The sequence below is a fragment of the Varroa destructor genome, unplaced genomic scaffold (assembly GCF_002443255.2).
Source record: "Varroa destructor unplaced genomic scaffold, Vdes_3.0 BEIS01000003.1, whole genome shotgun sequence".
Lineage (NCBI taxonomy): Eukaryota > Metazoa > Arthropoda > Arachnida > Mesostigmata > Varroidae > Varroa > Varroa destructor.
In genome coordinates this window covers 24,026,644-24,051,192 of record NW_019211456.1, presented here as the reverse complement: position 1 = coordinate 24,051,192, position 24,549 = coordinate 24,026,644, and the positions used below count along the sequence as shown (strand labels likewise).

Sequence of the window (24,549 nt, the reverse complement as noted above, 5' to 3'; positions counted from 1 at the left end):
AAGAGGTTTAGGTCCGAATTATGTTTAGCTAGGTTGGCTGCAAAGGATTAAAACAGCACATAAATATACAATTTATTTGAGAAAAAAACCAACAGCAAGGCTTTATCTTTACAAATGGTGGTCGGAGTCTACCGTAGTGTAGCTTTACATCCATGTGGTGATCTGGTAATTTCTCCTAACTAGCACGTAATCAGCCTATTAACTTCACTAATTAGCACATGTGGATATATCCGCCTATTAGCTAAGCTCATTGTTCTACTCCCAAGTCGGTCTATTTTCAAACAGTGATCTGCCTGATCAGATCAGTCCAGGATAGGAACTTGAATGTGCTGTTATTTCTCACAAAGATTTTAACCGACAGCCAACTTAACGTCTGCTTCTGTTCAATCCTGGACCTTTTTTCCGATTTCCAAGGAAAAATTTGTACTGCTTTTACATCCTGGCAGGTTTACATGCATGTACACACTTAAGGCTAGATCTCACCATGTTGATGTCTGCCGGCAGCACTATAACTTATCGTGTGTAAACGACAGTTTTATAGAAAAAGAAGTGATCATCGTCGTGAAGATTCGCTCGACACGCAGAAAGACCGATTATCTTCGCTCTCTCTCATCTGTGTATTGCCGAAACCTTTTATTGTTCCCGTTCTTCTCTCCTATAACAGCCACTACTACTACTACACCATGGTAAATGCTTGTTTCTACAATCAGCAGTCGTGGTTGAGTAAACAGATGACATGGCCACACATCTATTTTTACGTATAATAGCCATTGCAACATTTTGTAAAACCAATTGTAGAATTAGAAAAAAAGCTATCAGGTGTAGCTGTCCATTAAGGGTCGCAGCTGCTGCTGGCCGTCGTCACCTTCCATCTTTTCTTCCGGAACTTGGCCGTATGCGACGATGATAGCTGGTAACAGCAAAAAAAGTGTGGTGTCTGTAAAGCCGTCAACCACAGAAACTTGTAAGAAAATTTGTCTCTATTATAATGCGCGTTCAATTTTTATGCAGACACACGACAGCAGAACAGGAAACCTTTCGAGGAAACGCCGCAACTTAATAGAGAAATACAATTACTTGTCTGCTTTCAAATAAATACCTTAGCTTATACGTTTAGATTAAAGGGACATTTTGTTTGTTTTCAAGTTCGTATCGTAAGTCCCGATAACAGTCAGTGCGACTTCGGTTATTCCTGAGATCTCACTTGATAAGATAGCAGTAGACAAGAGGATACAACGACGTTTACGAAGAATTCAACTCGTGCAAATGGAAATTGATAGGATGTAATGTCCGGATGCTGTTTTTAGTAAGGAATGAAAGGAACATAGCTCACAAGATCTCCAAATTGGTTACGAGTTTCGTTGACTAGCGGACATCAATGCGCAGCGGTAAATTGAACGTGTGCAAAAACAAGATAATAAATAGCGATCCCTCAATGGAAGATGGACCGCGATGAGCTGTGTAAACTTCAGCCATTGACCAAGCTACCGAATTGGTCATAAAAACAAACAGAAGGGCTATGTTCTCGCTAACTAATGCAATGCAATGCAATTTAATGGCTTGACCATTTTCTCTGACGCTCCCTAGAAATGGGCCTAGCATCATTGAATACTTTGTGCTATATTTTAAAAAAGGCGTACACGAGGTAGGTACGAGTGCCGCACAATCTACCTAAATGAAGCGAGTCATTCGAAGAACCGGCCAATAATCGCGTCCTTAGCAACGACTGTACGACTTTTTTCTTACATCTTTACATTACAAAGCTTACATTATTACTCAGTAATTATAATGCATTTACTGGCGGTCGACCATACGAAAAGTATGCTCGACTCGGTTAGCCATATTAATGTGCTTCTATGCAGACCTAGGTATATGGCGGCTCCAAGAATACTCGATGTCTTGTTAAATGGTTACGTTACTGTTTTATAGTTTAATAGAAATTCGTCATACGAGACGTGGGTGAAGTAGACGTTTCATTTAAACGTCATCTCCGATTGGGAAGGTGGTAAATATCTCGGAAAACGCAAGATGCCGGCAGGGTAATGCTTTTCTCTGACAAAAATATTATTAATTCGCAGTAATAGAAAATTTCTGGCTAACTAAGTGTAAGTAAGCATCGTTTAACCCTAACTAATTGTCTTCACATTATGACGATCATTGGCAGAAGATCATGCCGCGCGAATTAAATAATTTTTCCCTGTCATCGTACAGCCATTTCAATCAGAACTTTTTTTTCTTCAAATTCTAACATGATATTAGCTATTAAGTGTCTGTCGTTCTTGGTTATGATTAAAATCATCTTGAATTGATATTTTCTGGTTGAGGCATCATTACGGCGGGTTATAATGCAAATGAAGAAAAAGTACCAGTGGAAATATCGATGCACGGCGGCGACAATTTTCTCAAAGGTTGAAAAATGATAGTTACAATAGTACAACGTAGGGGATCACGTTGAAAAAGTTGTTGACAGAAACACGAATATGTATTAAGTCTGATACTGAGGAAATACCTTGACGCTTTAAAAACGGTAGATGTGTTTTTTTTTTTAGGTGATGCGTTGATACTAAGAAATAATACAACAACTTCGATAAAGCCATTGATTAATACAGATGGACAATTTCTGCACTGATCGACCGTTCGGTGACGACGTCAACGAAAAAAAACTATAACCCTCGCTGAATACGAAAAGGGTAGCCATTTAGTTTCCGTTTACTTGTCGTCGATAGAATGGAATCGCAGACGCTTGAATTACTTTACTATGCTCCCTTTCGGAACAGAAGACCCATTGTACATTTATCAAGTAATCATGAGACGGTTTATAGAAGTTTTGAAATGTTTTCAACTTGTACGATCTACTATTAAGGTTATCACTGTTTAAGTTGTTGAAATTTAATTAATTTATTAATAATATGCCCCTACGGTAATTTTTGAAGGTGGTTATTTCACCTTCACTACAACACTCCTATTTAAAAAAATTTTCCGCTAGTTAAATGTGGCTAAAATTTCAAAGAAAAAAACTATTACAGTGCTAGCTCGCTATCTCGTTGTTGAGTCTCTGCTCAGATCGTCATTATCGTCCGTCATTGTAGTTGCGAGCGAAATAGGAACTTAATTGTCCCGGTAGTTCTAAGACGCGACAACAATGCAATGCGTCTACGCGTTAATTATTAGTGATGATAATAATTAAGAGTAGACGCGTTGATTCAGTTCAATTAAGAGCTAACTAAACAAAAGCTATTGAATTAAAAAGTAGTTATTGAACAACTAAACAATTTCATCACTCTAATGAAAATGTATTTATGGTATGGAATCGGTGAATGGCCGATTATGTTGCCCGTGCTATTCTCCACCGGGCCTGCTTGTAGCACGATTGAGGCCTTCCTGAAAAATAAAATTATAGTCCTGAAATCGCCCTCTCGTTCTGTTTCCAAAGCGTTTAGTGAGTTTTTTTTTTCCAAGTGTACACACGAGAAGATAGCTGGAGCCCGTTTCGGCCTGTCAAATATAAAGAAATGAACGAAAATTAACAGCGTAACTTAACAATGTAGCACTTTCATACAGTGTTACAATGCATGTAGTGCATTAAGTCAAATAAACAAGGGAAATATAATTTTAACAAAAAAAAACGTTCCTTGGCAAGCGTTTAAACGATTTTGGGCGTTGGATTGAAACGTTGCGTACAAGAGAAGCTGCGCTTCGTGCGGGCGCTCTGAATAATGGCAGCGTAAATAACCGTTTGCTAGATGGGTTAATGCAGTTTATCCTGATTATATTGAATATATATTTAACGCACATTTCCTTTTCTTGTCTAACGATGGCAACGCACAGATTGTACTCAGCGAACTCTCGTCATGAGGCACTAAAGCTCAGCATAAAGCACCGAAATTATGTTACCAAATAATACAGCTAATATTGGACTGCATTTAAGGTCTGCCTAAGGACGAGAAGGAAATTTGCTTGCAGACGAGTGCTGATGGGGGTGAGGACGTCAAGTACCATCTAAATATAGCTGCCACTTGAATCACAAGGCGAAGCAAAGGTACTTCTTTGTTTTAGTAAACATCTTGGGACATCCATTTTTTTCGAGTGTTTTTTTTTACTAAGCAGCACCAGCGGCTTGTAACTTGTGACGATGTCCTCATTGCCTTCTAGTTAACTTGGTATTAACAGATAGCTGAAACTCTTGAATTTATTAAATCTACCCTTCAACTTTGGTTACCCGTCCGAAACTGTATTTCCGTTGTGCAAGCTTTCCGACGCACCGCACCGTTTACGCTCTAGAGAATGCAGGTGCTGCGAATAGCTTTAATCTTCTTGTCCTGGACGATGAAAACCTAGGCGACAATCCTTCGAAGAGCCTCGCACGACCAGGCCTGTTTGTCAGTCCGGCTTGCAAATACGAAAGGTTATGGCTCACGCGAAAAGCTGCTATCCATTTCCTATAAACGATTTTGACGTAGATCCACTACAGCTAACATATTTGTTTGCTAATGGTAGGACACGTTGTGGCCTTGGTTTGACCGAGGGCATAGAGAGACTTTGTTTCATGCTTAGAGCCAGCCGTCTCATGGAATGCCTAACGGCGATACTAGATGTAAAACTTGAAACATAGAGGTAAGGCAAGCGAGAAGCTCATTTCTCACTTGAACGCTTTTGCGGAAGATACCACAAAAAGCTTTCCTGATTGCGGTCCTGCGTAACGCTATCTAATAAGATACACCTAACGACAAGGCCAGACTGAAGCCAACCTTTAAGGAAAAAGAAAAAGATCAGTTGAAAACTGACTGCATTTTATTTCTTGCCGCTGTTAGTCGCACTGCTAGATATCAACATGCTCCGCATAATCTTTGTACGTTGGAAGTACTCCACCTGTTTGCACATTTGTGTCCAGCGCACTCGCAACATCATTGAGCTAGGCGAGCAGTAAACCGCTAGAAGAGAATTTGAATACAGGGTTGACTTTTAGGGATTGTAGAGTTCATCTACCAAACTCAGCAGTCAGCCTATGTCTATAGCAGAAAAAATCACTTGGTTGCTTAGCAAACTTGGCCTTACAAACAGACGGAATCAGCAACATTCTTCGGACGTCCAGAAACGCTCTGGTCTCAAATGCAACCATTCAGGACACTCGCACTGCCTCTTGCAGGACCTAAACATTAGGCAAAGCAGGGACAATTGCCAACCTCACCGAACCAAAGAGACTCCAGAAAAAACAACTGGAGCCCAAGTGCGTTTTCTAGCCAATGGCAATCGAGACATCAACAGTTGTAGGAAAGGATTTTGCATGCTTTTTTGAAAAACATGAAGAAGCGCATGGGTATATAGAAATCCTAGGAGGTTGGACGATAGCTCTCCCAAAGACTTTCAGTTGAAATTCAAGGAGGCAATACAGCGACAGCAATACCTGTCATCATGCTTCCAAACGATGATCTGTCTGGTCCAAGCGAGAGGTGTTGCAATTTTCTTAACTTCTTAGTTCTTGGTCAGTTAACTAGATAACTAGAGCATGCTGGACTTTCTGTGATCAAGAATAACGAATTCGTTGGACTAGCAAAGTAAGTTTTTCGTTTCTACGCTTGGTAGTGCCTTGAAGAAGAGCTTCAGGCGGCTGGCCCAGCACGGAATGAAGCGTGATTTTACTTGATTTTGAATCAAGACCACCTAGGATGTCTCATGTACAGCGGGTCGTTCGATTAGTATAATGAACTGATACTGGCACAACAGCTGCTATAATACTGATGCTTTTTAGTTGCGCAGATGACAGTCGAGATTCTCCCCATAATGTTATACTATATTTATGTTGCCTCTTTTTCATTTCAGCAAACACTCCAGGGCACACATTTTTAACCCAAATATGGATATGCAAATTACGGGTAAAATGTTCGTAAAATTGTATTAACCATTTCTCCCTACATGCTTTTATTACTTTTGATTAGTACGAATGTAAACATATTCCAAGATTGACGAGCTTTTACTTATAAAAACTTATTAAAAATCGTTGCACGTTCATAGAATTTTGCTACGTACAGCCTTTCTAGGCAGCGTGATATTGTTAGCAAAGAAACCTTAACCTATTGGAGTGTCGCTATTGATGCATTGACAATATGTAACCATAAGCATTGCTTGGATACGGAAAGTCTCCATAAATGTAGGAACTAAACGATTTTCTAAATTTTTTAAATTCAACCAAAGGTTGTTTTTATTCAGTTAGAGTATATCATACATGGCAATTGAAACTGTCAACGAGTATATTACGTTCGGTAACAAACACCTAAATCAGCCGAATATGTTTGCGACCTCAGCCGTGATGTCTTCCGGAATGTGGTCTCGGTCCTCGTTGGCTCACTCGCAGACCGCCTCCACCATGGCCAAATCCGTGTCCACCCGGCCTACCTACAGCGCCGCCCCCTCTGAGTGCAGATTCTGCCCCAGTGGGTGCCGACGATTGGATTGTAACATCTGCCGGATTCTTACTTTCTGTGCCTAGCTCGTTTGTGACGACGTCTGCGTGGAAGCCCGTGTCGTCCGCGTAGTACCTAATGCAGTGTTAAATAGATTATTTGGTCACGGCTGTTGTGTAGTACGTGCCATTGGCAAGGCTTGAGCCCGAAGTGTTCATATAATTCTAAACAAAACAATATTAAGATCATGATCATTTCTTGAACATCGGTCACAACGCAGAAGGGAGGCAACGGAGATAAAGATTGGGACGACGAAATGAGATGATCTGAATAATTAGTTGGGAATCGTCAGAATGAGTATCTAGTATCCTGATGATTTGAATACAGGTATCATCTATACTCGTTCATAATTGTTAGCTAGGGAATGAAATTAGTAATATACCTGACTTGTCTCGAGCGGCCATCCGCCAGCTCCAATGTGTATTCGCCAGTAACTCGGCCGTTGGCGTCTCCCTGTTGGTTGTGGGAATGAGAACCTTCATCATCTTGCGAGGCGTAATTGAATTCGAATGGTTCTGGCGGCCCAAAATCGTCAGCGCCTCCATGGCTGTGCGAGTGTCTGCCGCCTCTTGGACGGCCCCCTTGGACAACGTTGGCTGTCAAAAGCGCTAATGCGGCGAACAGAATCACGAGCGACTTCTGTGAATTGAGTAAACATGTTACCGAGCTTATTAAACCAGTGTAGAGTTAAATGAAGGTACTCGGAAATGTCTTCGCAGTGCCCTGACAGGATGGTACTTGTTCTAAAGAAGGATTGAGTATTTAATTTGTAATAAGTAACTTACACTCCTATTTTTTTCTCTCTTTAATCACTAGTTATATAGAAATATTTATTATGTTAATTAATTACCAGTCCACTGACGTACCAGTTATATAAACTAAGCTGGCATTGGATCGAACGTTAGGTCAAACAATGGCATACTCTATTGTAAGACATTGCAGTTAATACGCATACAATCATCTACAAGGATTCAAATGCTTTTCTGCTCGGATCACCGATCATCGATATAGAATCCGAGCTCTTAGGCTGTGCTGTCCATTCGTGCAAGTCAAATATGATACATATGGAAAGGACGTAATGCTCTTGCCAATTGTTTATTAGTTTCTGCTGGCTGTAAACTATCCAATAACGCGTGTACCTTAACATAGGAGCATAGGTCAGATAGGACGTGTTCTATGCTCTTACAAGAGGTAAACTCCATTCGATGCGATAAAAGTCCCCTGAAGAGTCTAAGTCTATTTGAATATATATCGACATGTCAAGGAGCTACTGCTTTCTGATGAGATGCGTTACACATTTATGAGATATATGAAGCCATCATGAATCTTGCACTCTACTGTCGTGCCGTTGTTCAGTCGATCATAGAAGGCTACAATGTATGGAGCTCAAACATAAAATTTTTCTATGAAAAAAAAAGCTTCTAGGAACGCCAACCAGAACCAACCAGGAGGTATTTTGTCAGCCACTATGTTTCGATATCATGTGGGCACCAAACATAAGCTGTATAAGTAGGTCATTTTTTTAGGAAGCTTTTAGTAATACAATGCGATCTACAACTAAGTTCCGATAAAGGGATCAAAACAGCAATGTAACATTATGGAACAGGTGTCTGTTAAGGTTCCAGTACAATCAATAATGAAGGGCATATAATAGCAAGTAAACATTTCTGATCGCACTCGTATATAACAGGTCTCTATAAAAGAATTGCAGAAATATGCCGAAAAAAAAAGGTTTTATTTGCTACAAATTACTACAAGTTAAACTTGTATAATGCTAACCAGGTCAGCCGTGCTGACCAAATTCAGATATTTAGATAGGACAAACAATATAAATCGGTGGATTAATTGGCACGATCTCACTCTAAATTTCTAACGTTCGTTATGTATGCCCGAATATTTATCAACATCATAGATTTCGTAAACTAAATAAGTTTTAAATTTAATTAAATTTGGCTTGAAGGAAAAAGCGGATAACCAACTACAATTGTGTCTCTGTGCCGTATAATAAAATGTTTTTGACTCTTTGACTTTGACATCTTCAATTAATACGCACTTTTTTTTTACCTGACCTTTGAAGAAAAGTGTGACGAGTTTCTCTCTACCTTGTAACAAAACAAAGAACAGATTGATGCTAAGCAATTGTATCTAGCATGACGATCGAATATAACTATAATAAAGGTAAATGAAAATTAGTTAATTTGTGCCGACTTACAAATCACTCTTCAGTTCTTACGGCGGTTTTTCGAGAGCAGCAGTGGGGCCCTCTGCTTTTTTTTGTACCGATGCACTTGTTGGTACTAGTTAACATTAAAGTACATACGCATGCAAGATCTCAGTCATTCAACCATTATGACCAGTGCGATACAACAGTAACTAGCTACAAATTCAGTAAATCAGATGACACCTGAACAGCAGTCATGCAGGTAGCCATTGAGGATAAATGACTTCAGAAGATTGATAGACGACTAATCATATAAAGAAATAGTAGAGAAGGAAGAGTACAGACACTCAACAGAGATACATTAAATAGTCTAAGTGGGTATCGCGTTTGTGATAACTCTCAGCAAGAATTTCATTTGCTTGCCTATGGCCAATGTTCTTGGAGAGCTAGGATTTGTGGAACTTACTTCATTTACACTGATGACGTTCGTCACTCACCATACTGTGTCGATGACAATTGATGATGAGTACAGAGGCAGAGACTTCGCAAACGTTTTTTTTTTTGTTATAGAAACTTCAACGCTCGTCGATCTCCGTTGGAGAACTTGTGATATCCGTGACTGTTATGCTGCTTTTATGTATCTCGCAGGAAGGATCGTTGCCTCTCGCCACCGTTGGCTATCGTATGGAAAGTTTCTGAGCTGAACAACAATAAAAAAAAAATGAAGTTTGTGATGAAAATTTGAAGCATTGCCTCACCCATTCTCCCCATGTACCCGGCTCGCTATATGGTATTGTCAGATCCTAAGTAAGCCTCCCCCAACGACTTCATGATGGCGCATTAGCTAAACGCCGCTGGGACAAGCAAGTTTCAGTGACATTGAAATAAATTACACCTGTAAGCGTTGCAGTGCGTTGTGTATGCTCTAGTACTTTGATAAATTTCATCAGAGAAAACCTATTCTGACTCGTTTAACAGTATCTGTTTCTAATTGGATATTATTTTAATGGGTTCAGAGTGTGTAATTAAGGATCTCTTATACATGACTTGCCCTCGTTTACTCCCATAACAGATTAATCAAATATAAAATTTTTTCAACCGCGTTTGGTAACATATGCTCAGACTCGATTCAGCCTACAAAATAACTAGGCGAACGCTTTATCATTCTTTTTTTTAATGAAAACGTAGATAAGTTTGAAAAAGATGGTTACCAGTATGATTCAGGCTGACATCAAGGCTACTTTGAATCATAAATCCATATAATAGCTTTAGCAAATGCACAGACATCCTACATGTATCAGTTATATACTACTTTGGGGCAAATTAAATCATATTTTATTTTGTTATATTGCATTTTTTATGATGGCGGATAGTATAAATATTGGAACTGGACTTGAGCGGTAACAGCTGTGGTTCAACTTCGAAAATCAGGGTACAAAACGAAACTGAACGTGTCAGGCTTCTTCTGAAGAATACAACAGCTATCATGGTCACCTACCAGGCGGACTTTGCTACACAAAAAGGACGCACCTGCTTTTCTCAATGCGGCATTTTCCTTCTTAACCTAATTAAAATGTGCGTAACTACCTGTTAGAATATATAATCGATATTGCCTGTCTCTATCAAATTTGTACGTTCTAACTGCGCTAATTCGTTCATTCGGAGCCTCGAATGAAAAAAACCGGCACAGACGACGTTGCAATACAATGGAGGTGGACACTTTTGTCGATGGATTAAAAGTAACTTGAAAAAGCCCCTAGTTCTCAGGGTAAGTGAAATATCCAGAATTTATTTATATCTATTTATTTTATTATCAATAGATGGTAATAGTTCAGCTATCAAGTTAGTTTAACTAATATTTAACTTAATGTTAAAAGGCAATGAAAAACTTTTAGATATGTAAGACAGTAATTGCTTATATTAACATACTACATCGGACTGATTGGTGCCGGAAGGACGGTAAACTATAGACCCAAGTCGCAGTTTAATTTGAGTAGACATGTATCAAATGAAATCATTGTGACGTTAGAATAATAGCCATGACTATTATCTAACTAGTAAGGCGGTGCGCTGATGTGAAACGATGTTCGGCCTTTCCGCAAAGGTCAAGAAACCAGTTAGGGTTTTTAATTGTAATCTCACAAAGTTTAGCTTTCCATTAACAGGAAATCGTCCGCCGATGGCCCGTAGAGGGCTCTACTCCTGAGAAAACTGATAGCTAATTAAAAATTCCTCTTTTTTTTGCGTTTCCAGTATTAGAGGAAGGGAACGGAACTTGAATCATATTAATGATGCTTCGTACTTTTGAAAATAAAAAGTTTAGATTCAGTTGGAACGGAGATGGAAGCTTATGAATACAGACTCAATTAGTTCCGATTGGAACTTGCGTTTTAGTTTAGTCGATATAGTCCTGAATAAGGATAAAAATAGAAAGAACAAAGTCTAAACTATATTGTTTACTAAATAATCGCCCCTCAATTTGGAATCAGTGAATACCGTACTGATACAACCCGTAAGCTATGCCTTAAGAACTAGCAGACTCTGCGATTCCTATAACGGTAGATATGAAAGTTCTTGTACGACCCTTGATCCGTATATTATTGGTAATGCTTTCATCATGGCAAAACTAAGTTCCCTTGCCGTGACCGTGTGTTAACAGCTATGCGATAGCGGGGGTATCGTCATATATCCTGTAAAGCAACATCGTTAAAGCAGAAGCTCATTTAGGTAAATTATAGATAACACAACTATTGATTGCCGTAGTAGAAGGTAGAAAGCCGTATGAATGAATAAAAAATCGACTTAGAGCACCCATTCAGTCCAAGCCGGCTTTATAACCAACTCCGAAGAATTATATTTTTGGCCGTTTTAACTGCCATATATTTAGTACGTTAGGGTATCACGATGTGAACGGGTTTAAAGAAAGCATTTTAAAAAGACATATTCGGACGCTTCTATTTGGACCATAGTTGAAGGAAATATCGACGTAACTAGCAGTTACATGAAATAGTTTTTAAGCAAATATACAATAGTACCTGATCGTGAATACTGCTGCAGACTAGTGGAAAAGACAGTTACTCGCCCGAGAAGCCTGATGCAGACTGGATGAGAAATTGGATCAAACGAATCAGATTATGATTATAATTACTAATTACCAATTTATTTCATCGGTATTTTTTTTTTCTGTTTTACTGTAATTCTTCTTCTGACAGAAGAAAGAAAGTTGAGTGTCCATTAAACATTGAATCATTAACGTGCCTTTGATTAAATCTGCCGACAAAAAACATCTCCAGCGCCTCATCAAACCTTCACGTTCCAATATGATCGAAATCAATGGGGAAGCCTTGTCACAGGATATTTAATAGAAGCTAGGACTACTTTGCTGGGATACAACAGTTGAAATACATTAAAGTTGTTTTCTGTGAATTAACTGTGCGATTGGATGAGCACCAAAGCAACGAGAGGACGAGCTTCTTACTCCAAATGGCTTTGTTTTTTTCACTATAATCTCCTTAATAACTTCGGTCTGAACAAAACCCCTCAGACTTTCGTAAATCACCTCGTACGATGCTTAATAAATTTGGTATTATGGAATATTATTTAAAAACTGATTCACTGAGAAATATACTCAACCGCTATGCGTTCCGAATTGAATTCGTTACCAAACAATAATATTAAACAAGGAGTTAATATATTAATGTCGTACTTGCCAGCGGTAGGCGATGGATGTTTAAATGTTGCCTGAAGTTTTTAACGTTGATACTCTTTTCTATGTTTTTCCAACCTGAAGCTAGGGGAGTAGACCTTCCGGTGCCTCGTTATATCCATCCATTTCGTTCTACTTTTACTCGGACTCTGCAGTGTTTATGCAGCTCTCTGACGCTTGTTGGCCTTTTTTGTTGAGAATTTTGGACGTCTTATACAAGCGACAAAAAAACAAACGGAAGACATTTTATCGGAGCTGTTTTCTTTTGGAAATTATCTACCAATTCACAAAGCAACCTTACAAGACAATGGGAGTCTACATTGTTTTTATATTTCAATATAAAATAATACGCTACATTGCACGTAACATATCCATTTTTAAATAACATTGTTTTGTAAGTATTCTATCTCAGCGTTCTAATTTCTATTTAACGATAGTCCTCTCGATATTGTTTAAGCTGGGTTTGTTAGAATCCTATAGATTCGTTAGCATAAAAAATTATTCCAGAATCGGCCATGTTTCTAACACCAAAGGGGGTTAGCATTGTTTTTCATACTTTTCTGCGTGGAAAAATGCTTGTGCTTCATTGTACTGCTTATCAAGATCGTTGTGCTCCTAACTGCCATATTCCACCCTTGAACTTGACATCATCGCTATCTTCTTGACGTTATTGAACATGAGGATGATCTATAAGTCTATCGTTAGTGTCGTCACTAAACGCTTGATGAAAGCTGAATGATACTATCGACTAACAACACATGTATACAAGTTCTTAAACATGATTCATTGTATGAACTCTTAACTAAACAAAAGAAAATTTACTATATTAAGAAACTATGTGGAGGTCACATTGCCGTTCAGTCATTGCACACAAATCGGTTGAAACGCTCTTAAAGATTCAAGTCTGTTTCAGAAACGTTTGCGCCTAATTAAACAAACATTCGATAGTATCTGTCTATAGATGCTACACTCATAGAACGTGTAAACAAACAATGTATCTCTGTCGGACATCTTTTCTGTAATTTGTTCAGCTGTGAAATGCATAGGCGCAGAATTTTTTCTATTCTTCTTAATGACAAACTGCCTGTAGGCGCGATCACTTTTTCCCGCCTTCTTTACTGTAGTCAATGTACAAGAGCCCCTTTTGAGAACCAGACGCCCCTTTCGGGTTGTCAAAACGCAAAGTTTTATCCAAGCACTGTCTATTAAAAGTTGTGGATCCGTATGTTAGTGGCAGGTCTAAAACAGTTACAATAGCGAAACCCGTTTCCCTCCCTGCTTTTCTCGTAAAGCGTTTGCAGTGTCATTTCCGACAAGATTCGCGAATGCCAGGAGCAGTTGTTAGGCTCATCGTATTTGTCGAATTTTAGGCCCGAACTATTTATCGTTCGGCGCATGCTTTCATAGGTCCTAGAATAAAAAAAAAAAAGCTGGCAACATGTATGTTTCAAATATCGTTTCACTGGTCCATGTCGTCTAACAGTGAATATACTCTTCTAGCCGCGTATGCGAACCGCTGAACATCACATGAGTAAGGTTTACCTAGCTAACATCCACATGATTAGAAACAAAAGACATGGATAGTCTCGAAGGCAGTGGTCGGTGCTCTAAAATAAAAGGAACGTTTGAAAGGATGTGCTGGTTAGAAGAACCGGGGGGCAGTAGCAGTGGGTACCGAAAATTTCGATCCTGCCAAACGCTAAGAACATTCTTGCATGACATATAATTTATTGGAACGTTAGAGTTAATAGTTTATGCTTATTAACTCGATTATTTATATCAATTTTAGATAAGTAAAGAAAATTTGCTATATTAAGAAACTATGTGGAGATCACGTTAAAGTTGCGGTTTCTCAAATCTCTTAACGATTCAAATCAGGTCGAACATTCTGCTGTGTTTGCGACTAATGGCCCTTTAAAGCGTATGTATGATAGATATACAGGACCTTAGTCTTATTTAAATAAAATCTTTTCTGTATAAGAAAAATATACACCGATTCGAGTAGTGCTCTTATATATATATATATATATATATATATATATATATATATATATATATATATGTATATAATTTAGAAACAAGGACATCAGTTTTAACAGAAAATAAGGTCCATTTCAGGGGACCGCTTTGCGTATATCTAAATGTGTTTCAAACGAGAAAATTTCCTACCTAGATCAAAGGCAAATTTCATGTGATCCTAAATCGAGGTAACTTATTATTCATAGGATATATTCCATGTTTTGTTTAAATGCCTAAATATGTTTTTCAATTTACTGATCACCGCGCTCTAGCTAGTTTTCTTTTGTTCTCGAACAAAAGGTGGATTGAAAGTTTTTTGGCGTTTCAGTACAGACTCACGGATAAACAATCATTGTATACTTTACAGGTAGAAGTAAAAGTTACGTATAGATAAAAGAGACAAGGAAATCGTATTAATCTCTATATTCCGGACCAGATTAGAGCCCGCAATGTTTCGGAGCTGAACAGGTGGTGGGGTGACTGGCGCGTACTCCAGCCCGATAGGGTAGTGTACACAAATTATCTATACGATTTGTATGTACTTTGCATAGACAAAGTAGCGTTCGCGAGATTTTTCTCTAAATACACCTATCTATAACGGCAATATATCTAAATAAATTTAGATATACTGCCGTTAACAAATAACGATCAATCACACAATAGATAGAAATGATAGAGCGTCCACGATCTCCCGCTGTGGCGTATTCGAATAACTAAGCAGATAAAGCTATTTCCAATCAGGCTATCGCTTTGGTCCGTATCTCCTTCGTCCAAAAAATCCAATAAGGTAGATAAGCTTTGCTAGAAACGATAGTCCGTAGTAGAAAAAAAGGTTTTCGAACTAATTATTTGGAATGTACCGAGCAAATGAATGCTCCGAATGTTTACATTTGCTTTAATATAATAATAATAATAAAAATAAAGCATTTCATGTTGCTGAGGGCATAAATGTGGGCGTTTTCTTGAGCCGAAAAAAACTGGGATTGTGATTACCTTATCTCACTGATCGGAATCGTAGCCGCTGAATGCAATCCGATAAAACGATTTGGCGTAATCGTGAATTTTTTTTCGGCTTAATTTCTTTGGGTATATGATATTATAATCATGACGATGTTGAAATACTCACCCGTATGGTTCTCACTCGTCAGATGATCCGCTGGCGACCTTTTGATTTCAGGTAGACCAGCAAAGATACGAGTACGCTCAAGTAACGACCTTTACCGACAGAACATCTATATAAATATGAGGTAGAAATTTGATTAATGAGTCAGTGGGTAAAATTGAATTTGCGTTGTAAGCGGCAAAAGATACGGGATGAAGTTGCAGCCGTGGGATGCAATTTGTGAACAGATAGATCACTATAGTGAACAAAGTTTAGACACGAAAAACTTTACGGCAAACAGACTTAGCGAGAAAAACGTTACGGTGACTCAAGTGGCGAATTTGTTGCTTATTAGGATTACTTCGTCGATTAGGATAGCTTTGAAATGCTTTTGACAAAAAATACACAGCCATAAATAGATCATCTATACTAACCATTAGAGATAAACAGAAACAAGCTCAAATACGGATACAGGTGTTTCATACAATTAACAGTTGAGCTCATAGTGAGAATTTGTGAACGGCTACTTGTGACAAAAATAAGATTGATATCTCTAGAATAAGATACTTCGGTGATTTGTTGTTTTTATACAGAACTTCCTGTTGCTACTGTAAAGTTCTCATGACCCGAATCGCAAGTTAGTTATATTCTTTGATCCTTGTATCTTTAGTTGGTCGCGCCATCTTCATTGCAGGGTCCGGGAGAACTCTTAACGGCATTAGCAGTTGGCGATGATGGCAAGCGGACATCTTGTCTATTCTCTCGCTAACAATCTATAAAAGTCCGAGGAAACGCCGTGCATTATTGTCGACTGACGGATACATCAGCTATCGCAATTTATATTTCCACTCTTCATTCTCTGTGAGACGGTGCTTATTGCGTATAGGGAATTCTGAGTTTTACTCTGTTTAGTACAGTCGTTGTCGTCATCGTCCGTTAATATATTGGAGCCTATCTTTCCAAATGGTAAGTTAGTGGCCTGTGTCAATGTTGTGCCGCGTGACAAAACAAACCGATATGTAACTATGCTGATGTTCGGTAAACGGGCAGTAAGGCGTTGCCCACCTGTAGGGATATGAAAAAACATATGTTTCTATGCAGTGTACCAATGTAGCTTCATGTATTCTTGCCAACGGTGTTTCGACAATCCCAGAATTAACCTCGCGCACTCGGTCCGCAAATGGGACCTGCATTAATTGATCGAAGCTTCGCCTTTTCTGTTCGTCTCCAAAATGCTTCTAAGCTGAGACTTAAAAGACTCGGTAGAAGCCAGGAGTAGTTTGCCACATTGTGCTCGGCTCGATGTATGCAACGTTATTCTGGTGCTATGCATTGCATACTTACGTAAAACTATCTATTGTTTCCAATAACGTTTAAAGCTTTAATTATTTTTCGAGAGATACGAAATGGGGGAATTACTTCGCATCTTTATAGTCATCTCAATTTTCGAAACCGTTTCACTCTACCTAATTCCTTCAGTAATGTTAAATATCTGTTTTATCTCATTTATGGTCATATATCGAAAGTATATCGTCAACCGTATAGGCCATAAATCGGATAAAGGATATTTTACTTCGCAGATAACGGCGTTTGCTTGTGTACCAAACGAATATATGTTGTTTAAAGCAAGCCCCATTAAAAAACATAAAGCAGAATGTTTGATGATACTAACATGGCGCTACGCGTACCGCTCCACGACTACAAAGGCGATTGCATCTTATAGCCAGACAGAACAGGATATTCGTCCAAGGACGCTAAGGCGAACTTCAGAATCTGCATCAGCCCTAATTAATGCACGCATTAATTATGATTATCCATGTTCGTATAGTTACGAATTTTTTTAAGTGCCCTTTTTATGCCCTTGTGGGCGGGGAAGCAGGGAAATTGTATCCTTTCTATGAAATTAACCTAGTTCTTACCTTAATAAACATTGTTAAGAAAGCTGCTATATAATACAGTATGTAATCATTCTGCGCACAAGTGCACATGCTGTTTTTAGCTTTATGTTGAGCTTTCGCCATGAAGCGTTTCGTGATATGTTGTTGGAAGCAAAACTTTATTATAGGAAAATGTGTTTACCGCATTGAACTTTCTGCCATGATACTGAGTACGCGGGCATTTTGACCTTGTCAAGAAATCAGCCGCTATGACGAGAGCATTTACGGTCCTCAGGGACGTTAGCCCGTGTCTAGTTTCGTTAGCAGATACTTAAGCTCAGAGAAAACTCACTGGAAATTTCACAATCGCGTAGGATACAAAATTGGTAAGGTTATCTAGTATACTACGATATAATAGGATCAATTAATTAAACGCTTATTGAGTGCGTAGTTATCCTGAAGCTAAACATATTTCACGACATCTCCAGAATTAAAGTTATCACATTTTTCAGATCAATCACTGCTAGCCTAATTTTGTTTCAACCAAGCACGCTGCGATTATATAAGCAGCCATTTAGACGAATATATACCTCGTCCAAAACGTGAAGAAAATTCAGAACCGATGATCAAGTCTCGGATTGCTGATACTAAAATGCATCGGATGATTGCCATGTCCACAGAATCCGTCGTTCGCCGCCGTCTTTATTGCTACGTATTGCCTTATGTTGACGAGGGTGACATGGGGCCAACGTCGCCAATCCCCATTCAACCGTTTCGGAGCTCGCCTCCAAGGCGACAGTAGCAGGGGCCGGCACCAAAATCTTTCTCCGATTCCAGTACCAAAAGACTACGACTCGCTGGAGCCGTTTGATTTTGCCTATGCGTCCAATGACGACGAAGGTTCACATTCACACAACCAACACGGAGACACCAATGGACGCGTCAATGGTGAATATGAAATTCAACTAGAGGATGGACGCTCCCGGGTAGTCAGGTGAGCACTTGCCACTATTTATTTAGTACGAATTTCAAACATGAAGGACTCTGAATACGATAAATGAATAACTTCACAGGTATATCTGTTGCTTCTATCTGAAGAAGATATGTTACAGTTGACTATCTAGTTTGTATGTTCCTAAATCTAAACATTAAGACTTATCTTAAGCTATACAATAGTGCGGTCGGGGGACGAAGGCACTGTTTTCTTACCGCTGGCTTGACGGACGTCCAGTTACTTTAAGGTCTTGACTTTGACTTCCAGGTAATCATGGTCATTGCGTTTAGCTTTTTACTAGTTTTACAGTTGGATGAAATCCATGATTTATTTCTAGTGCCGCGCACTGAAAGCTGTTAAAGGTGATGAAAATCTCTAACTAACTATACGACATGCAGTAATAGTACATAGGTCATAGGTCACGAATAGCTGATCGTAGGAATCGTATATGCTTTTGAAGTACTGAATACAAACATCGCTAACAAGGACCCCTCTGTCATTTTCTGCGTACTCCAGTACGCAGACCATGTAATGCGGTATTCAATAACGGGATCGAAACATTTTTTAAGTATTTGCTCGACGTCACAATCTCAAACTGACTAAAAACTAAAGGTGACCAAGCTTTCCGTGTCGCTTTTCTCTAGAGATGTTGAAAATTTCCTTGAACGAGCTTCGTCACTGATTGCCGAAATTACATAACTCCGCAATGTCTTCAGCCGAATATGAAAAAGCTGCAAATCACTTATTTGTTTATGTACGTGTCGTATCCTAGTAATCAGTCTGTTCGTTCTAATATCTAATACGAGAATCAAACGTCGTGAACGTACTGCGCTTTCAATGTTGTCGTCTATCCTCTATCGCAACAGGTACTATGCCGATAATTCGGGCTTTTACGCAGACGTTGTAACTAATGAATTAGGCACTGAAAGTCAAGATCCCGCGGACGTGACGATTCGGTCATCGGCGCCTACCGGGCCCGAAGCCGCCGTAGCCACAAGGCGGAGTTCTCGGCCGCGCAGACCACATTTCCAAGGAGGATTCAGACAGAACCACAGACGTTTCCCATAGAATTCGTCGTGTAGAATATTAACGAAAACCCATCACTTGAATTGAATTGAAAAAATAACGTACATATTTCGTTTATGTTTGAATAAAAAAAAAAAATACAAGAAATCTGTAGTCGATCCTTTAATATTTGTTTGTATTTTTACCAATACTACATTTCATAGGCCTGCAGCGTAAATGTGGTACTGGCGGGTGCCAGTGTTCATTGAAGCAGTGAATTTTCAAGCTGCGCTAATGGATGCTATTAAGAGTCTTCGTACAGAAAATCCTAAGATTATATTTCGCCATTTTTGAAGTTTATATAATTTTTCATCCCTTCTGATGTCTCTAACAAACTGACAAGTTGTCTGAAGAAAATTGATCAAAGAGAAATCGATACAAAGCTAGGATTCTCCGGGAAAAAAGTGCCTAGATCATGTTTTCCCATTTTTTGTTTTATATTGTAACGATGCCTTACCACGATGATTTAAACGATGCGGCATTTTTTAAAGCCGACCTTGACCTATAATATAGGTCTCTTGCTAGTTCTAACCTAAAGGACGCTAAGTAACTCCATTTTTAATTTTTCGCATAAACAACCAATGAGAAGTATTAAGATCGATCGTAGCTAAAATCTACTTTGACAATGAAAACTCGAATAGCTTGAGGCTTGATGAACTTGAGACTCACCTGTTTGTGATGCAATATGCAGCACAACGTTTGGATAAGTTAGTGCCATGTCACAAGATATCACCACTGTAAATGATTGCCAAACACGTGCCTACATATTCACGTAGGAACCCACGGCACGCCTTATAAACAGCTGAAAATCTCGATAACGTAACAGTCTCGTAAAACGCTAATGTGTACAACATGAGCTATGCGAGGGGTACAGTGGCGCCTGTAATACTATTATACCACAAGCTCTGAGAAACAGGTTGTTTCCAACTGCCGGGGGAGCTTCAATTGGTTTTTGCCTATTTCCAATCACAGACCTTCAGATACTAATGTGGTCAAACTACGCGGCAGCTGAAATTACTTATTAGCTAATGTCACACGACTTTATAGACTGAATAATAGTAACCTAAATAACTCATTATCTTTTGCTATCTTAATTAGGCAAGCATGGGAAACCTTTATACTGTAATCTGACCTGTATAGTGATCTGACCTGTGCCATATTGTATGAAAATATTTCGTCATAGTTATTTTGCAATAGCGGACACCATGTGGAAAACCTTTTAGCGAACTCGTGTTCGATAAAAGCAGCCGCAGGCGACTTACGTGTCAGTAGATCCTGACAAGATTCCTAAAACCCATACGACCCACCCCAAGAAAGATCATATGGAAAGTAATAATATTCGGTGAAATTTGCTCCGCGACTATAATAATAAAGCGACTAATCAAAATGATTCCAAGTCAATTTCTCGGAGGAAAATGTTCATAATCTCGCCCCTATAGGCCCTATAAAAGGCTATAAAAGCCCCTATAGGCCCTAATGTAAAGCAGCGATATCGGAGAGGAGACTTTCACTCTGGCCGTTCTTTTTGTTCCAGGACGTGCCACAATATACACTAACCAAAACGCACAAACTTACTTCCTCTGATTTCGCTAAGTGCTTAAACCTAGTATTATGACGACTGAGCTAAGTAGTAAAGAAAAGTGCTGGTACTATTCACGACATGTTTACAAAAGACGTATCTAGATAAAATGCGTCGGTCCATTACACACAGACTTTAACTATCGCAAACATCTGTTGTGTACAGTGAGAAATCGAATAGAAAAAGTCTGCGCGACTACTAGCATAGTTGAACGAAGCATAGATCGGAGTATCGCTAGTTTTACAGTCCTCGGTTTCTAGCTGACTAGGCTTAATCCACTAATAGGAGTCAGACTATCCAAATAGCTTTTGCTTGGTAACTGCCGTGAAGAATAGTGATCGCAGCCACAGTTCCTAGAGAAGGTAAAATAAAGGCAAGCGTTGGCGAAGCGAGAATCACAACTGTCTACAAGTAGGATTTTTCTGGGCCGCGTATGTGCCTTTAAAGGACGTGTGGGTTAAGCTGCTCGCGACATAGCTGATTTGCTTTGGGCTTCTACATATGGTCATATTAAACATGATGTTCTGGCTGAAGTATAAACCATTCATTCAGTAATAGACTCTTCGGACAAAGAAAATAGTCACAGAAAGCATAAGAATTATACCTAAATCCATAACGACAAAGTTTATCATAAAGCAAAAAGGGCTGAAAACGTAAGAATATGGCTCATATCGACGTTAAGTGAATGTGCATGCCAAATTATCTTCGATAAATGCTAATGGGAGCCTGAAATAAGTGACAGTATCCGAAAAAATCCTTGCACAAAAGGACACAATTCACCTGCGCTTCTACCTGAATGCAATACACCTTATCAATGTTATAGGAACTGGTAATCAAACCTATTTGTTACGACAACTTTAGTGAAATTAATGAATATCAATATTATGATATATATGCGTACATTTACGCAATGTTGCACTAAATAGTTTTCCTTATATACCATATCTTACATCTGGTCGCTTTCACTACATTATTCCCATTTGAAAGATAGTATGAACAAACACCATCCGATTTACGTATTCGAAGCGAAACAAGAGTTAGTATATCTGAATATTATCGATAATATTAGGCGATGGGATATAGCACTTTGAGAGAATGGTTAAGTTATATTGTTGCCTTGTAGACTGACATCACCAGGGCAAGCTTATTCCGCCGAGTGTGGAACTTGCGGCGTTTAGATTCGTTTCCGCCAAAATCGCTACCTACAAATCTTAAATATCATTATGTATTTCCGAACGAAATTTAGACATAGACCTCCTGACATTACTTCAACCAGACGTCTCGATAGAATCAAGTTAACCTGTCGTGAACAAAATGAACTCGATTGGCAGATCTGGCATCACACATGTTACGCGGCATTAAAGAGAATCTACTAGATTGACCGATAAAAGATTTAATATGAAGGCCTGTGATTAACTGCATTCAAAGCCTATAAATTAATTAATAGCTGTAATTTAAGGCTATGTTTATTAAGTCACAAGGAGAACAAACTTCTTCTAAGTTGTTTCACAGTTCTGTCAGGTCTTCACCTGCTATCTCCAGGTTCCTTCTCAATTCCCTTTAAGTACCAGTTTGGATGATGCCGACGACGACGTCTATATTTTCCATTGTCCAGATCATTCCTGAGTTTTAATGTGAAAAAAATACATTCGGCTAGGGCCAACTTCTCTGTTCTTTAAGGGACCTTCTCTAGATAGAATTCTAGGCAGCCCTAGGTCCCACAACATTACCTAAATCAGTCGACGTTTAATTTAATACAACAGCCCTAGAGAACAACAACCTATGCTAAACGGTTAGTTACAGATACAGGTTAAACCTAGCGTTTACCCGCACCGATTTTAGGCGCTGTCCGCCCTCTTAACCATGCTAGTCTTATAATATACAGAGGTTGCGGAAGTATCCCGATTTGCTTGTCACCAACTAAATCGCTAAATGTCATTGACAACGCGGTGATAGTAAGAAAGCTCAAAGCACCAGTTGGAATCGATCTGACGCGTCGTCTCCATTCGGTAGCCCTGCCAGTATCTCTTATGGCCGGGATAATTCAAAATCAGCCATCGATACCAATTACCTGTCCAACTTGTGCGTTCTTCGCCAGTCTCGCCGGTACTGCTCTTATCGTTGCAGACAAAGCAGCTGATACAGGTCTCGCGCTGTCTACGCTTCCTCGAGTGCAACCAAAATTAGTCGCAGACAATGTGGTTTACAAAGTAGACGCTGCTACTGCTGTCAAAGAACTTACTGTGAAAAAGCAACCCATACAAGGGTCAGTGCAAATACCTAAGGAAGTAAACGCCAACACGGTTGAAAGCCTACCGTTAAGACTCGAAGCAGGAACGGCACCATCCGTCGAAGTTCCTGGTTTATCACGGAACACTGTTACTACTTCCGACGAACGGACAAAGGCCAAGCAAGCGTCATCAAGTAAACCGTCGTATGTTATTTCAGCGCATGGCCTTGTGTACTATTACTATTACATATTTTTATAATAGCGCAATAGTCATTAGACTTATTGGTTTTTGTACCTAGCAGCCTTTTCAGTATTGAGGACCGTGGACATTTGTTATTTCTGTAAGGCTAAAGCAGAGGATAACACCCCTTCTGTTATTTACTTCCCTCTGATAGGGAGGTAGTCTGGGAATAATGACATGTCAAGTTACACCTAATCTTCTCGATTAAGGTTGATGAAGAGCGAAAAGTAGTGAAGATATGCGCACGAGTTCTCGTTTAATCGTAGTAAAACATAAATTCCGCAGAACACCTCTTACATACTCCCAAACGAAATAAGTTTATTTGGTCAAAATATATGTCACTATGTAAAATAGTATATTTGTACCAGATAAACTGAGGGCACGTATGTTTATACATATATACTCTGTCTATGTATTTTTTTCTCTCTCGTTTCAAGCTCTCTAGAAAAGACACCGCAAGCAGCTAAGGCGATTCCTACGCCAACGGCAGCCCCCAAGTCTAATACTGAAGAATGGGCAGACTTCAGGGAAAGCGCCCAATCGAACTACCTACCTGAAGTCGAAGAGATTTGTGGTATAACGAAGGAATTTATGAAGCGCCTCGACGATTTCGATCTGTCGAGTGAAATTTTAATTCCCGAAGGCCTCACGGATTTTATCACCCGGGAAGACGATGATCTAGCAATCTAAGGCAAATGTTTATACAGGAAGTCCCACTACAGAGTGGGAGCTTTCGTTCGGCGGGGACCCGCTACTTTGTCCATGTCCAGAGTGCTACGCCAGCCACGAAGAAGTCTTCACTTGCTGCTGCCTTCGATGAATTTTAGTTCAGCGCCTTACCGGAAGCTGATGGCATCAAAATGAATACCCAAATAGCGAAAACAACTTTCGAATCCGTGAAGTACGGCTCGAACAATCCTGCGTCGAAGCAGTTCTGTTTCAAAGCGTATCATTTCGATCGATATTAGCCTATTATTTTTCTATAAGTTATATGAGACAGCCGGTCAATAAACTAAATAAACTCTTTCAAAATGTCGTTTGAATGTTTTATACATATATACTCTGATTTGACAATTTGCCTAGTTAACGATTGCTGGGCAACAAGTGCAGAAAA

General features: G+C 39.2%; 3 protein-coding genes across 3 annotated transcripts; 2 read left to right on the top strand and 1 right to left on the bottom strand.

Moving 5' to 3' along the window:
• Positions 1 to 6,163: 6,163 nt before the first annotated feature.
• LOC111247152 (cuticle protein 16.8-like) lies at positions 6,164 to 9,279 on the bottom strand. The gene is made up of 3 exons (XM_022797766.2): positions 9,120 to 9,279; positions 6,844 to 7,100; positions 6,164 to 6,536 (listed from the first exon to the last, which is right to left on the bottom strand). Exons 1-3 carry the CDS (start codon positions 9,120 to 9,122, stop codon positions 6,299 to 6,301), a joined length of 498 nt encoding a protein of 165 aa, XP_022653501.1. The 5' UTR covers positions 9,123 to 9,279; the 3' UTR covers positions 6,164 to 6,298.
• Positions 9,280 to 16,270: 6,991 nt separating this feature from the next.
• On the top strand, positions 16,271 to 19,472 carry LOC111247555 (uncharacterized). The gene is made up of 3 exons (XM_022798621.2): positions 16,271 to 16,415; positions 18,007 to 18,320; positions 19,187 to 19,472. The coding sequence occupies exons 1-3, from the start codon at positions 16,413 to 16,415 to the stop codon at positions 19,386 to 19,388; spliced, it is 519 nt and encodes a 172-aa protein (XP_022654356.1). The 5' UTR covers positions 16,271 to 16,412; the 3' UTR covers positions 19,389 to 19,472.
• A 3,190-nt stretch (positions 19,473 to 22,662) lies between these two features.
• LOC111247182 (uncharacterized) lies at positions 22,663 to 24,459 on the top strand. The gene is made up of 2 exons (XM_022797828.2): positions 22,663 to 23,398; positions 23,873 to 24,459. Exons 1-2 carry the CDS (start codon positions 22,995 to 22,997, stop codon positions 24,123 to 24,125), a joined length of 657 nt encoding a protein of 218 aa, XP_022653563.1. The 5' UTR covers positions 22,663 to 22,994; the 3' UTR covers positions 24,126 to 24,459.
• Positions 24,460 to 24,549: the final 90 nt, after the last annotated feature.